The 13,411-nt window shown below is 53.2% G+C and overlaps 1 protein-coding gene across 4 annotated transcripts in view; it reads right to left on the bottom strand.

The window, feature by feature from the left end:
• Window positions 1-1,356: 1,356 nt before the first annotated feature.
• The window catches only part of CHKA (choline kinase alpha), a 62,667-nt gene continuing 50,612 nt past the window's right edge, over window positions 1,357-13,411 (bottom strand). For 3 of the 4 annotated variants that reach the window (XM_025286811.3, XM_025286814.3, XM_025286812.3), the window contains 5 exons: window positions 12,834-12,921; window positions 12,317-12,425; window positions 9,263-9,369; window positions 7,997-8,078; window positions 1,357-2,451 (listed from right to left, as the gene is read on the bottom strand). In XM_025286811.3, the coding sequence (XP_025142596.1) occupies window positions 2,392-2,451; window positions 7,997-8,078; window positions 9,263-9,369; window positions 12,317-12,425; window positions 12,834-12,921 (446 nt within the window). In that variant the 3' untranslated portion in view covers window positions 1,357-2,391. The remainder of the gene's footprint in view (window positions 2,452-7,996; window positions 8,079-9,262; window positions 9,370-12,316; window positions 12,426-12,833; window positions 12,922-13,411) is intronic. The other variant, XM_044943784.2, reaches the window with a different exon arrangement.

Here is a 13,411-nt window from a genome sequence, read left to right on the forward strand (position 1 = left end):
AGAGCAGCCTGGGGCGCTGAGTGTGACCTGCATCACACAGGGGGCAGTGTGTCGCTCCATGGGGGATGGCAGGCCACACCCAAGGCCACCTTCCTGCAGACGTGGGCAGAGGCTGTCCAGGGTACCCCGAGCGTTGCCCAGGGCTCTGAGGGTCAAAACAGGGCTGAACCAGACCCCACGCCCTGCCTCCCTTCCTGTCCCCAGAGGCCAACATCTTCCCCATCCCCCCCGGTGGGCAGTCCTGCCCCCTGGCCATCCAGCTGCTAGGGGGAAGGTGGCACCCTGCGGGTGTCTCTGACCTGGGTCCCACCACCGGCTGGGGGACAGAGCCAGTGCTTCCCAGAGGCCTCACAGTCTCCTGCCGAGGAGCTGCCAAGCAGTTCTTCCAGCTGCAGGCCCCAGGAACAAAGGCTGCCTTGAAGGCAGAGATGCCCTGGGCACAGCGAGCGGGGAGGAGGCCCCACCACTGTGGCTCCATCTGGCCAGCTGCTGGGAGGAGGAGCCTGTCCCTCCAGAGTCCAGGGCTGCCCCAGCTCTGGGCCCCCTGACACTGGGCTGCAGCCCACAGGCCTGGCAGAGAGTCGGATCCAAGAAAGAGCAGCTTCTGGTTAGGAACAGAGGGCAGCATGTGTCTCAGGACCTGGACCAAGCCCAGGACTCTGAGCCTCACCTTCCTGGGGAGCAGAGCTGAGTGCTCACAGGTGGGGCAGGTGCTCAGTGCCGAGAGCTGGCGTGTTTGGGGGGAGGGAGATGTGAGCTCGGGGAGAGGCTGGCCGCACGGACAGCTGGCAGCTTGGCTGAGAGCACTGGGCGCTGTGGGACCAGCACGCACAGAGCTCTGGGGGTGGGCACCCTGGGGCTGGAGGCCACCCTTAGGAGACGCAGGGATGGGGCAGGGGGGCCGCCCGCATCGGGGACAAGCCTGACCCCTGCTCGTGCGAGCGTGTGGTCTGCCCAGGACACTGAGGACATGGGAAGCCAGGAATGCTACCCGGGATGACAGCGGCGATGACGGGGCGAGGGTGGGGCTGGGAGGAGAGCTGCCACCCTGGCCGGGACTTCGGAGCTGACCTGACCCTGCAGGACACCGCCCAGCAGAGCCCTGGGGTCTAAGGCAGACGGCCTCGTGGGCACAGGCAGCAGCCGGGGGCTGTGTTCCGAGACCTCGCACAGAGGGCACGGCATCGAGACCCCCTCCTGGCTGTGCTCCAGACGTCTGGAAGGACGGGTGGTGGTCTCCCTCCACCGGCCCAGCCACTCTTTCCCTCCTGGCCGCCCTGCCGTCCTACCCATCCTGCCGCATCGGGAGCAGCCGCGCCCCCAGAGACTCAGGACACATCCCAGGGAGACAGCAGAGACAGGCTTTTATACTCTTTATTGTTTGTATGGTACAGTCTTTGTGGTAGCAGGAATGTATGCACAAAAAAACAATTCAAATAAGAGTTCAGAGTAAAAAACAAAAGGATTTATCCCAAAGGACATTTAATATACATGGACTTCACAGCTATACTCTATCCACACCCCCAGACTCCACGCACGGGCTGTGGTCTCCCACTGGGATCGCCGCGCGATGACCACATGAGCGGGCAGCGGGCGTGGGCACGCCGAGGCCCCAGCACCGGGGGCGGCAGGAGGCTTCTGAGGGCACGGGGCAGGACCAGGCCTGGGGGCAGGGGGCCGGCCCTGCCAGAGCAGCCCCAGCTCCAGGCTGAGCAGGGGGGCAGAGAGCAGGTGGGGGGGCAGGTGCGTCCACGTGGCCCTCGGTGGCCATGGCCTGCCGCCTGCCCCGAAGCCAGGGTTAATAAAGCACTTTGTTAGAGGGCACGGGGCGGGGCACATCCAGTTGGGGTGAGATTCACCGGCGGAGGGAAGTTCGGACGACAGGAAGCAGGTAGCCACGCTCCTCCCGGGCCCGCGCCGTCGGGGGCGGTCAAGCCAAGGAGCATGGTCAGTGTCACCGCCCCCTCGGGAGCGGGCGGCGTCTGCACGCCCGTCACAGAGCCGCTCAGCGCTGTCCGCCAGCGTGGCCGTTCACATCATGTAAAGATCAACATTCACCACAAAAGGCACCTGGAGTGACGCTGCGGGCGCCACGTCCGACTGCGACAGAAACGTCTTCTCTAGATGAGGGGTCTGAGATGCTGCAATGCTGCGCTAGTGTACTATAATTCTGCTTCCCAGTCTCAGGTCAGAGTCCTAGTGAGGTCGTAAACGAGATAAGAGATAAATGTTACTCAATTTTAATACAGTCTTTCGTATCATACACATCTGTGTTGGGCGGCGAGACGTCTGAGCCTTCCGGTTGTGGGTACAGTAGTTGGAGCACAGAGGGGCCGCGGGCTCGGCCGCCCCCACGCCATCCAGGGATGCAGGCAGGAAGGCCGCACACGGTCACACCCCGAGCTTCCTCTTCTGGTCAAAGTAGGCATCGAACCTGGCTTGGGCGTACTCCTAGGAGACACAAGCAAGAGTGGCCTCACCAAGGGTCCCGCCTGCCCCGGGCACAGAGCGGAGCCGCTCTGTCCAGTGCTGCCCCTGGGCCGTCCTCCCCGCTGGCAGCCCTGCTCCCCGGCCCTGCCGACCCGGACAGGATGCGGGACGTCCGTCTATGGACCGGGCGCTGCCATGGTGCACCGACTCATTCACCTCGAAAGCTACAGACAGGCTGACAGCCGCAACAGGCCCCTCTTTCCAAGCCCAAGGCCCTTGGGCGTCAGCAAGTGTGGCACCAAGGTGGAAGATGGGTGTGTGTGTGTGTGCGTGCGCCACCTGTGTGCTGGGGTCACTGCTGCACACTTAGTAAAAGGACACCGGGAGGGAGTGAGCACGCCTGGCCAGCCCCCTGCCCCGGGTCTGGGCCCCCGTCCATCCATCAGTGTGGGCACAGTTTCTGAAAGACCACTCCAAATTGAGAAGTCTGCCGTGCCAGCCGCCAAGACTATAGCGTCACCTTAAGAAAACTGAACACTGAGGAAGAATTTATAAACCAACACAAACTAACTCATCTGAAACGTGCAGTGTTGGCTGAAGCATGCAGCCTGCCTACCACCAGCCCCGCCGTCACCCTCCGAGCTCTCCCGGGCCTCCGCGGTCAAGCCCTCCAGACCGCGACAGAACGCTTCCCCGTGAACGGAATCATCGGATCCGGCCCCTCTGGGGTCAGGGACACTTCTGCGTGGCTGGGGATGGCGGTGTTCGTCCGTTTGGTGCGGAGTAGTTCTCTGTGACACGGCCCCAGTGCAGTGTGGTCACACACTCGTCTGATGTTGGGCACGTGGGATGCTTCCAGTCTGGGGCTATTGGAGCATGTGAATTCGGGTCTTGGTGTGGAAACAGGCTTTCATTTCTCTTGGATCAACACCAAAGAGAGGGACTGCTGGGCTGTATGGTTAAGTGTGTATGTGACTTTATATGAAAGGCAACTGTTTTCTACGCTGGTCACCCCCTCTTGCAGTACCCCCTGCAGTGTATGTGACATCACCTTCTTGCCAACATTCAACATTGTTGGTTTAAGTTCTACCCACTGACATGGGTGTGCAGGGCATCTCTCTGGGCTTTAACTGGCATTTCTTTCATGACTACATCGGCAGATGAACAGATGCTTACTGGTCATTTATCTTCTGCATTGTGTTCAAATCTATCCTTTCATAAAGTAAGTTGTTTGGTTTCTTGCTGAGTTATGAGTTCTTTAGACGTTCTAAACACAAGTCTTTGTCAGATGTAAATTTGCGGTATTTTCTCCCAGTCTGTGGCTTGGCTTTTCATTTTAATGGTGTCTTTCAAAAAACAAAAAGTTGTAAATTTTTATTCAGTCCAATCTATTGTATCTTTTTTCTTTGATGGTGAGTGCTGTATGTAACCTCAGAAAATCTTTGCCACAGTCATGAAGCTTTTCTCCCATTTCAGCTTTTCCATTTAGGTTTATTATCTGTTTCAAGTCAATTTTTGTGTATGGTACAAGTTTGAAGTTCATTATCTTTTTTCCGTATGGCTTATTCAGTTGTTGCCATGTCATATTTGGAAAATCTAACCCTTCCTGCAATGAACTATCTTGGCCTTTCTGGGGAACACCAGTTGCCTATATGTGTAGGAGTCCATTTCTGGGAACTCGATTCTATTCCATCTGATTTATGTATGTCTTTACACCAACTGGGCTTCCCTGGTGGCTCGGAGGTTAAAGCATCTGCCTCCAATGCGGGAGACCCGGGTTTGATCCCTGGGTCGGGAAGATCCCCTGGAGAAGGAAATGGTAGCCCACTCTAGTATTCTCGCCTAGAGAATCCCACGGACGGAGAAGCCTGGTAGGCTACAGTCCACAGGGTCGCAAAGAGTTGGACAGAGTCAGTCGCAAAGACTGAGCGACTTCACTTACACCAACACCACATGGTCTTAATTACTGCGCTTGGTAAACTATGAAATCAGGTAGCATGTCTTCCAGCTCTGTTCTATAATTTTGGTGTTTTAGTTATTCCAGGGCCTTTGCACTTTCAAGTAAGTTTTAGAATCAGCTTGTCAATGTCTATGAAAAGCCTGTGGGGTTTTGATGGGGTCATGGAGACTTAGATTGGTTTGGGGAGAATGAACATTTTAAGTCTTCTAAATCCATACCTGTGGTATCTCTCTATAATTGTCAGTGTACAGATCATGCATGTTATTTTAAGTATTTCACATTTTTTATGCCAAACTATTAAATTTTTTTTACAAATTGTTTCCAGCACATCAGAATGCAGTTGGCTTTTGTATATTGACCTTGTGTCCTATGACCTTGATAAACTCAGTAAACAGCTTTTCTCTTGACTCTTCTATTTTTCCATGTACACAATCATGTCACCTATAAAACAAAGGCAGTTTTCTTTTTTCACCTTCCTGTACTGGCGAGAACTCAGCACACACACCCTGGCTGTGTTTTCCACTTGGGGCACGTGTGGGAGAAACGTCTGTCCTTTACCATCGATTATCACGGCCCTCTGTGGGCTCCCATAAAGCCCTTTACCTGGCTGAGGAAGTTCTCCGTTATTAGTTTGCTGAGACTTTCTGTTGTGAACAGGTGTTCCAAATGATTGAATTCTGTCAAACACTTTTCCTGCATTCACTGAGATGACTGCATGATTCTGTTAATATGGTGAATTACACTAATGGGTTTTTCAAATGCCGATGTTAGTCTTGCATTTCAGGGATAAATGCCACTTGGTCATAAAATAATTATCCTTTTATATGTATTGGATTTACTTTTGCCAGTACTTTGGAAACGGCTTTTGTGCGATGTCCATGAAGGGCACTGACGTGCAGTCTTCTTGAAATGTCTAGTTTTGGTGTCAGCGTCACGCCAGCCTCGTCAAATGAGCTGAGAAATGATCCCTCCCCCTTGATTTTCTAAATGTTTCTGTGAGACTGTTACTTCTTCCTTAAATGTTTGATAATATTCCCCAGGACCTGAAGTTTAGTCTACAGGTTTTTGATTATCAGTTCAATTTAATAAATACACGGCCATCTATGATGTCAGTTTTGGCCGTTTGTATCTTCCAAGGAACTGGCATGTTTCAAGCAAGTTGTCAGATCTGCAGTTGTTTGTCTCTTCTACTTTAACATCTGCCGACTTTGTGATCATGGCCTCTCTCTGTACTTGGTTTTGGTAACGTCTGCCTTATCTTTCTTGCTCAGCATAGCCAGATATTCATAAGCACTTTTGTGGTATCATTGATTTTTCCCCTATTTTTAGTATTTTACATTTCAATGATTTCTGCTCTTACCTTTACTCTACTTCTATTTACTCTGGGCTTACTTGGTTTTTCACTTTCTAGCTTCTCAAGGTAGAAGCTTATGCTACTAGTTTGAGAACTTTCTTCTTACCCAGTACAAATGTTTAAGCTACAAAACCAAAAGATTCCAAACACTGTTTTAGCTGCATCCCACAAATTCTAGGATGTTGTGTTTCCACTCTTGTTCAGTTGCTAAGCCATGTCCTCTGCCACCCCACGGACTGCAGCACCGCCAGGCTTCCCTGTCCTTCGCTACCTCCCCGAGTTTGCTCAGATTCATGTCCATTGAGTTGGTGATACCATCCAACCATCTCATCCTCTGCTGCCTCCTTTTGTTTTCAGTCTTTCCCAGCATCGGGGTCTTTTCCAATGAGTCAGCTCTTCACATCCGGTGGCCAAAGTATTGGAGCTTCACCTGCAACATCAGACCTTCCGATGAATATTCAGGACTGATTTCCTTTAGGATGGACTGGTTTGATCTCCTTCCTGTCCAAGGGACTCTCAAGAGTCTTCTCCAACACCACAGTTCAAAAGAATCATTTCTTTGGTGCTCAGCTTTCTTTATGGTTCAACACGCACATCTGTACACAACTACTGGAAAACCATAGCTTTGACTATATGGACCTTTGTCAGCAATGTGATGTCTCTGCTTTTTAAGACACTGTCTAGGTTTGTCAAAGCTCTCCTTCCAAGGAGCAAGTGTCTTTTTTAATTTCATGGGTACAATCACCATCCACAGAGATTTTGGAGCCCAAGAAAACAAAATCTATCTACTGCTTCCACTTTTTCCTCTTCTAAAAAAAATGGCGTTTCCATTATAACTCAAAATGTTTTCTAATTGTCCTTTTAATTTCTCCTTTGACCCAGCGTTTATTTAGAAGTATACAGTTAATTTCCAAATTGATAATTTTCCAGATATTTATGTGGTGGTTGATGATTTCCAATTAAATTGCACTGTGTTCAGAGAACTCTGCAGCAAATCTGAGGGCTGTCTCACAGCCCAGCCCCTGGCCTATCCTGATGAAGGCTCCCTATTCTCTGAAAAGGATGTACATCCTGCAGCTGCTGGGGCCCCACACACGTTCATCAGGTCGAGCTGGCAGGGTGACGTTCAGGTGACAGATTCCCCTGCGGCAGGGATCCTGGCTCCACCCGCTACCGCCGGGTGTGCAGTCTACCAGGGGAAGGTGCCCCTCTCTCAGCTTTGTCAGTTTCTGCTCTATGTCTTGTTTTGGCCATGCTGTGAGGCATGTGAGATCCTAGTTCCCTGACCAGGGACCAAACCCACGCCCCCTGCGGTGGAAGCGTGGAGTCCTAACCACTGCACCAGCAGGAAAGCCCCTGCCTTGTGTCTCTTGAAGAAGACAGGGGCACACACACTCAGGACCTCTGTGTCCCGTGGGTGAACTGATGCCTGTTCTAGGATGTGACCCCTTTCTCTGTCTTCGGAAGTCCTGATCTAAAGTCCACTTGGTGTTGAAGTAACATCTGGTCATGACTCCAAATCCACTTTAAAAAACCTGAATGTTCTCTTGTCTACGAGTGTCTGTGCGTTACCAAAGCTTCTGCCCAGCAGCAGAAACCATCCTCACGGTGGACTAAGGACAAAGGGACCCAGCTGTTTCCCACCACAAGTCCCAAAGCCAGGTGCTCGCTGCACTTGGGAGCACCCCTGCCCAGGACGCCCCCCACCACGCACTATGGAGCGGAGTTAAAAGCAGAGTCTGTGCCAAGGACAGTTCTCAGGTTAGAATAAAAAGACAGCCTAGTATGGTACAAACTTGCCGCAAAAAGGGGTCTCATTCATTCAGCACCAGCTTCCAGCTCTTAGGCCGGGCACTGCAGGCCGGAGGATGGGGTGGGGACAGATGAATAAACTAAGGCGTGGGAAGCATAGGCCCCCTCCCCGCTTCGCTCAGTGTCCTGTGTGTCAGGGGGACTGAGGTCGGGGATGGGTCTTGAGGGTCCGGATTTCTACATGTGCCGTCAGTCACAGGACCACACGGCACTCCCCTGAAACGGAGAGGGGGCAGCTTCCAGTGGCAGACTCAGCACCCACGACAGTGACTTCCACCGTGCGGCGGGGGGAGCCTGCTGTCCTGGTGCTGGTCACCTGGCGCAGGAACGCGGAGGGGGACAGTGACCCTCTGGAAGGAAGAGCCATTTACTGCCAGGCACACGTGTACAAGGAGGCGTTTCCCCTGGGAGGAGAAGAGAAAAACCGCCGCAGCACATACCATGTACCCAAATTCAATGGAGGAAATCTTGGCCTGAACGATGGACCAGAGTCCCCAGAAGAAATGGGACGCGAGGGCAAACCTGTGAAGACAGCAGCAGGGTGCGCAGTGAGACGGCGCCCGGGACGGGACGCCACTCCCTGCCCGGCGGCGCTCTGACTCGGCGGGGTGGCCGGCGCAGGGGACGACGTGCCCCAGCGACGGCGGCCCCGCGCCCCCGCCGGTGGCCCCGCAGGGGTGAAGACCCGACAGCCTATCCCGGGCACACGGGCCGACACTCACGGGACTCATGCAGGGCCCTGGCAGCCGTGCTGGTGAAACAGGGGTCACATGGGGAATGAAACCTCTGCACATGGGAAGCGGACTGGGGGGAGGTGCGGCCAAGTCCCACCTCTAGGCTGTGTCCTGCCTCCCGCCACCGCAAACCCGTACTCTCCTCCAACAATGAAGACGAGCTCTCACTGGGGAACGAGGACTTCGGGGCTTCTGCTGTTCTTCGTCCCTGACCCGCTAGATCCCCTGGCACCACCATTCTGTCTGGGCCTCTCCTCCATGCCCCTTTCCTATTTCCATCTGTTCAGGAACCAGAGAGGGAAGCTCTCTGCCGCAGGAGGAGCTGAGGGGCCGCCAGGGTGGCCGTAGCTCAGAGAGAGGAGTGTGGACACTTCTGAGGCCCGCGAGGAGGGGACTCTGTGCCGAGGGAGGGGGTTCACAGGGACTCCAGACGTCCCTGGTACCCCGGAATCTCACGGAAGAGCCCAGAGGCTAGGGGTAACTCGGGCCTCTCCACTAAAGAGATGAGAGAGGGTGAACACACTGTGCTCTACACCTCTGTGGCATCTGGGGGCTTCTCAGCCTTGCTTCGAGAGCTGCCGGGGACACAGACATTCAGGTATTTCCTCGTATTACCCGATGGAGTCCCCACTCCAGGAGCACGAATGACAGGAGGGCACAGGCCCTGGTGGCAGGGGCTGGGCAGCGGAGTCTGCGGCGGGGATGACGGTCAGGAACGCCACCCCCACGTGCTGACCCTGTGCACAGACCCCTCTCCTAACTTGCTGTGTGCTGAGAGCTGAAGGATCCTAACACACTCAGCCACGATGGCCATAACCAAATGTTCTCGTTTCTGTTCTTTTGCAAACTACAAGACCCAGAGATGTAGGGTTATGAGGAAGCTCCTGAAATACTCTTATTTGCAAGGAAGCATCCCAAGTGCGCACCTTGAAGAAGGAAGCTATCATAACAGATCAACAAAGGAAAAGTTACCTATTGACTTCAAGCAGCATTTCTTCTTCTATAACAGACTTTTCTTCGTTACTGAGGTTTTCAAATTCATTTTGGAATGCAGCCAAGTAATTGGAAATAAAATGGAGCTTTAAAAAAAGTAATTAGGTTAGGATCAATGATTGTTAAAAATAGATGATATCAAAGTTGTCACTAAGCGCACACCTCACGTGACTCTTCCAGATGTCAGAGAAGCCCACACACTCCTCTGCCCAGGGGCAGGGATCCGGGGAGTTCGCTCACCCTGCCGGGGTGCAGGGGCGACAGAGAATGAAAGGACTCTCCAGGCCGCACTGTCGCTGAGACCGCTACTACTTCTGCAGAGGGTTGTTCAGGCAGAGTCGCTCTTCTCCTCTCACCCACACTCCTGTCTCCCACTGTCTGCCCACAAAGCAGGGCCAGCCTCCTGGATGGCACACCATGTGGCAGGGGCTTGAGGCGCCAGGGCACCCTGACCTTCACCAGTAAATACTCCCTCAGGGCAGGAGCTGGCCCGGGCGTTGAGAAGGGCCTTCTCCCACCTCTCAGACGCCTTGACCGTACACTCCTGTCCAAGCACTAGCAGCATCTCATTCCAGTCCAGAGAAGACACGGTTTACCCTGACGTTCTGCCAGGCGGCACCATGAGTCTGCGTGTGAATTAGGATCTCTGAGAGTCCCTGTGCCTCACTATTTCATACTGTATCAAAAGGCAACAGAACATGGCCAACCACTGCATGTTTGCTTTTGTGAAGAAGGAAACAGCCATCAGTCTTTCTTCCAGGTAGGAACCCCTGCTAACTGGTTACCTGGCTGGAAGTAACCAGTACCTCTCCCTCCCCAACCTGCCCCTCTTTCATCCTGCTGCTCTGAAATCGGCTTCCCACACTCTGCCCCTTCTCTACCGGAAAGCATCCTTCACGTTCTAGCACGTTCCAGGCAGGGGGCCATGGACTCTGCAGTAAGCTTGGTACAAGGGACACCTATCAAACTCTGTGTGGCAGGCACCAAGCTGAGCATCGTTCCTGCACAGTAACTCACTCCCACCACACAGTAATTTCCACAGATGAGGAAACTGAAGCATGGAAACAGTAGGTTACAACCAGCAGAGGCAGACCTGGGATTCAAATCCAGGCCTATTAGTTTTTAAAACGCATGCTAGAACCACCACCCTAGGTGGTTAATTTCTGGGAGACTCTAAATGCTGAAGGTAGCAAACGAAGATAGAAAATCTGAAGAGACTGAAAGCCTAACAAAGTGTTAATTAGTGGCACTCCCTCCCAAAAAAGTTCTAGGCCCAGATGGTTTTACGGGCAAAGTCTGCCAAACTTTCAAACAGCACCATCTTATAAAAATTGGCTCCGGAAAATAAAAAGGGACACTCATTTTGTAAACTAGCATAATTTTTTTATTCCAAAAGCAGGTATGAATAATTTTTTAAATGAACATTAAAGTCCTATTTCATATATGAAAAACTGCGAAAATAAACTGCCTAGCTAGATCCATCCAAGCGTCACAAAATAACGTAACTCACTCAAATAATTTATTTTAGGAATTCCAGTAACGTTTAACATTTTAAAACACCTCAATGCATTAAAGAGAGAAAAGCATGAGATGACCTCAGGAGATGGCGACAGGGTAGGTGATCAAGACAGACACTGTATGTGATTGTTAAAACCTCTCAGAAAACAGAAATGGCACTTCCTTATATTTGCACTGCTGTGCAGTGAGGGTGGCCACACAGCTCTGCCCCCACTGGAATGAAATCCTTCTCACCGAGAGCCTCCCCTCGCTGGTTGGAGCCCCTCCCTGGAGCTCTGCCCCCACTGGAATGAAAGCCTTCTCACCGAGAGCCTCCCCTCGCTGGCTGGAGCCCCTCCATGGAGCTCTGCCCCCACTAGAATGAAAGCCTTCTCACCGAGAGCCTCCCCTCGCTGGTTGGAGCCCCTCCCTGGAGCTCTGCCCCCACTAGAATGAAAGCCTTCTCACCGAGAGCCTCCCCTTGCTGGTTGGAGCCCCTCCCTGGAGCTCTGCCCCCACTGGAATGAAAGCCTTCTCACCGAGAGCCTCCCCTCGCTGGCTGGAGCCCCTCCCTGGAGACGCCCGCCCACTGCCGCAGCAGCAGCCTGCTGTGTGCTCTCCTCCCCGGGCTCACCAGCCTTCCTGCCCACATAGCATGACCCTGAGCTTCCAAACCATCCCGGTCACTTTGGACACATGCAAGGTCATGAGGTCGGCCTGAAATGTGGCCAGAGCGGAGTGGGCAGCTCTGGCTGCACAGCAGGTCTGCGTTTCAACGGCTGCCCCGAGCATGGGCACCTGCTGGAGACACTGCCTGTGCCCAGCTCAGGCGGGCACTCGAGAGACCTCTCCTGAGTGAGCTACCGCAGCGACGGACCAGCTGTGTTTTCGCCCCCCGCCCCTGGGCAACACTCTGATCAGGCAGAGCTCCTGGAAGAAGGCTGACCTAAAGCAGGGCTGCCCAGCACGGACACAGCTAAGGCCCTGCAAGGCTGGGAGAGTCAGGGGTGGTGTCCCCTCTGCCCAGCCTACTTGCTTCCACATTGCAACCTACTCATCCTCAACCCAAGGCTTGGGCCATGGCTGACAAATGGAACAGAGAGCCTCTCAGGAGGAGTCCCACAGGACTGACTCTAGTCAGTGGACTCCTCTCCCCCAGGACAGGAAAGGAGGCTGTGGGTGCTGCAACAGCTGCTGAGCCAGTGCCCCCAAGACCACCGCTGTCTGCACAAAGTGAAACACAGAGGAAAGTCAGTGACCCCCAAAAGGCCAGAGGGCAGGGCAGAAAAAACTGGAAGGAGTTACCAAGGAGGCTGTGATCGTCTCTGACTAGCTACAGGCCACCTTTGGCAAAGGGACTTTAAAAGGCTGGATTCCAATACTGTCTGTATCTTGACACAACATTTTAAAGCAGAAGAACCTGCTTAAGCAAAGCAAGCATCTTCAGCAGTGGAGCTGTGGTCAGCTCGAACTGGGAAACCAATGTGTGTAAGAGCCACTCACTCCTCAGCAAGTGTGCACGCATGAGGCGCCTACCTGTTGTTTCCTGGTGGGGTACTTCAGGATGTTTGCTCTGAAAAAAGGGTACTTTTCATAATTATAATCATACATCCATTCACAGAAATGATTCCCAATGTCGAATCCCCTGAAAAAGAGAGAGAGGCAGACAGTGAGGCAGCAGGCCTGCCACGAGCGCTCCCCAGACCCGGGGATCCCGAGAACACGACTGTGTCAGTGACAGGACCGCCAACTGGGCAGCACCAGCGGCCACGGCACCCGGGCCCACCGTCCGCAGCAACTGCTCGGGAGCCCTCCTGCGGTCAGCGCTCTGAGAAGCCAATGTCAGGCCAAGCTCTGGACTCTGAGGAGACCAGAGCTGCTCCTCACTAGCTCCACTGAGAACAGGGTAGGCGCCCATCTCACCCGCTGGGACAGAAAGCGCCAGCCCCCACCAAGGAAACGCAGCTCAGGCTGGTACCGTGACCCACGGTCTCCTTCGACTGTTTCATACACGTATTAAAATGCTCACAGAAATAAAAACATTTGACATTACCTATAGTTGTAACTGCTGTATTCAAAGTCGATGAGCATGAGTTTCTGTTTTTCCGAATTCTCCCTGCCATCCAGCAGTAAGATGTTACCTGCAAAAGGGTTTGGATGACATGACTTTTACTCTGGGCATGTTCTGTCACCGAAGACACAGGTCCTCCAAGAGCTGGGCCAATAGTGGTTCTGATCCGCTCAAGGCATCCTACACGTGAGGCTGCCTTGCCCACACCCTGCTTGATCTGACTGGTCCAGCAATCATCAGCTAATTAGTAAAAGGTATTCTGGCTCAAACTGACATCTTATTGATGACAAGTCTTCACCAGGGGCTGTTCTCAAAATTAAAAACAACTTGAAGAGCCTGGAAAGGGCCCAAGGGTGGACCTCAGCCAGCTGTCCTGGGAGGATCAAGACGAGGACAGCATGGCAAAGCCAGGTGCCACGGCAGTGTCAGGGAGGGAAGCCCGCCAGATGGGGCCTCAGAGGAAACTGTCTCGGTTTGAAATGACATTGAGTGAAGTTTAGTTACAGTCAGCTGTACCTGGCATTGCAATTAAAAAAAAAATTTAATATTTTTTAAAAATA

The sequence above is a fragment of the Bubalus bubalis genome, chromosome 5 (genome assembly GCF_019923935.1).
Source record: "Bubalus bubalis isolate 160015118507 breed Murrah chromosome 5, NDDB_SH_1, whole genome shotgun sequence".
Taxonomy (NCBI): Eukaryota; Metazoa; Chordata; class Mammalia; order Artiodactyla; family Bovidae; genus Bubalus; species Bubalus bubalis.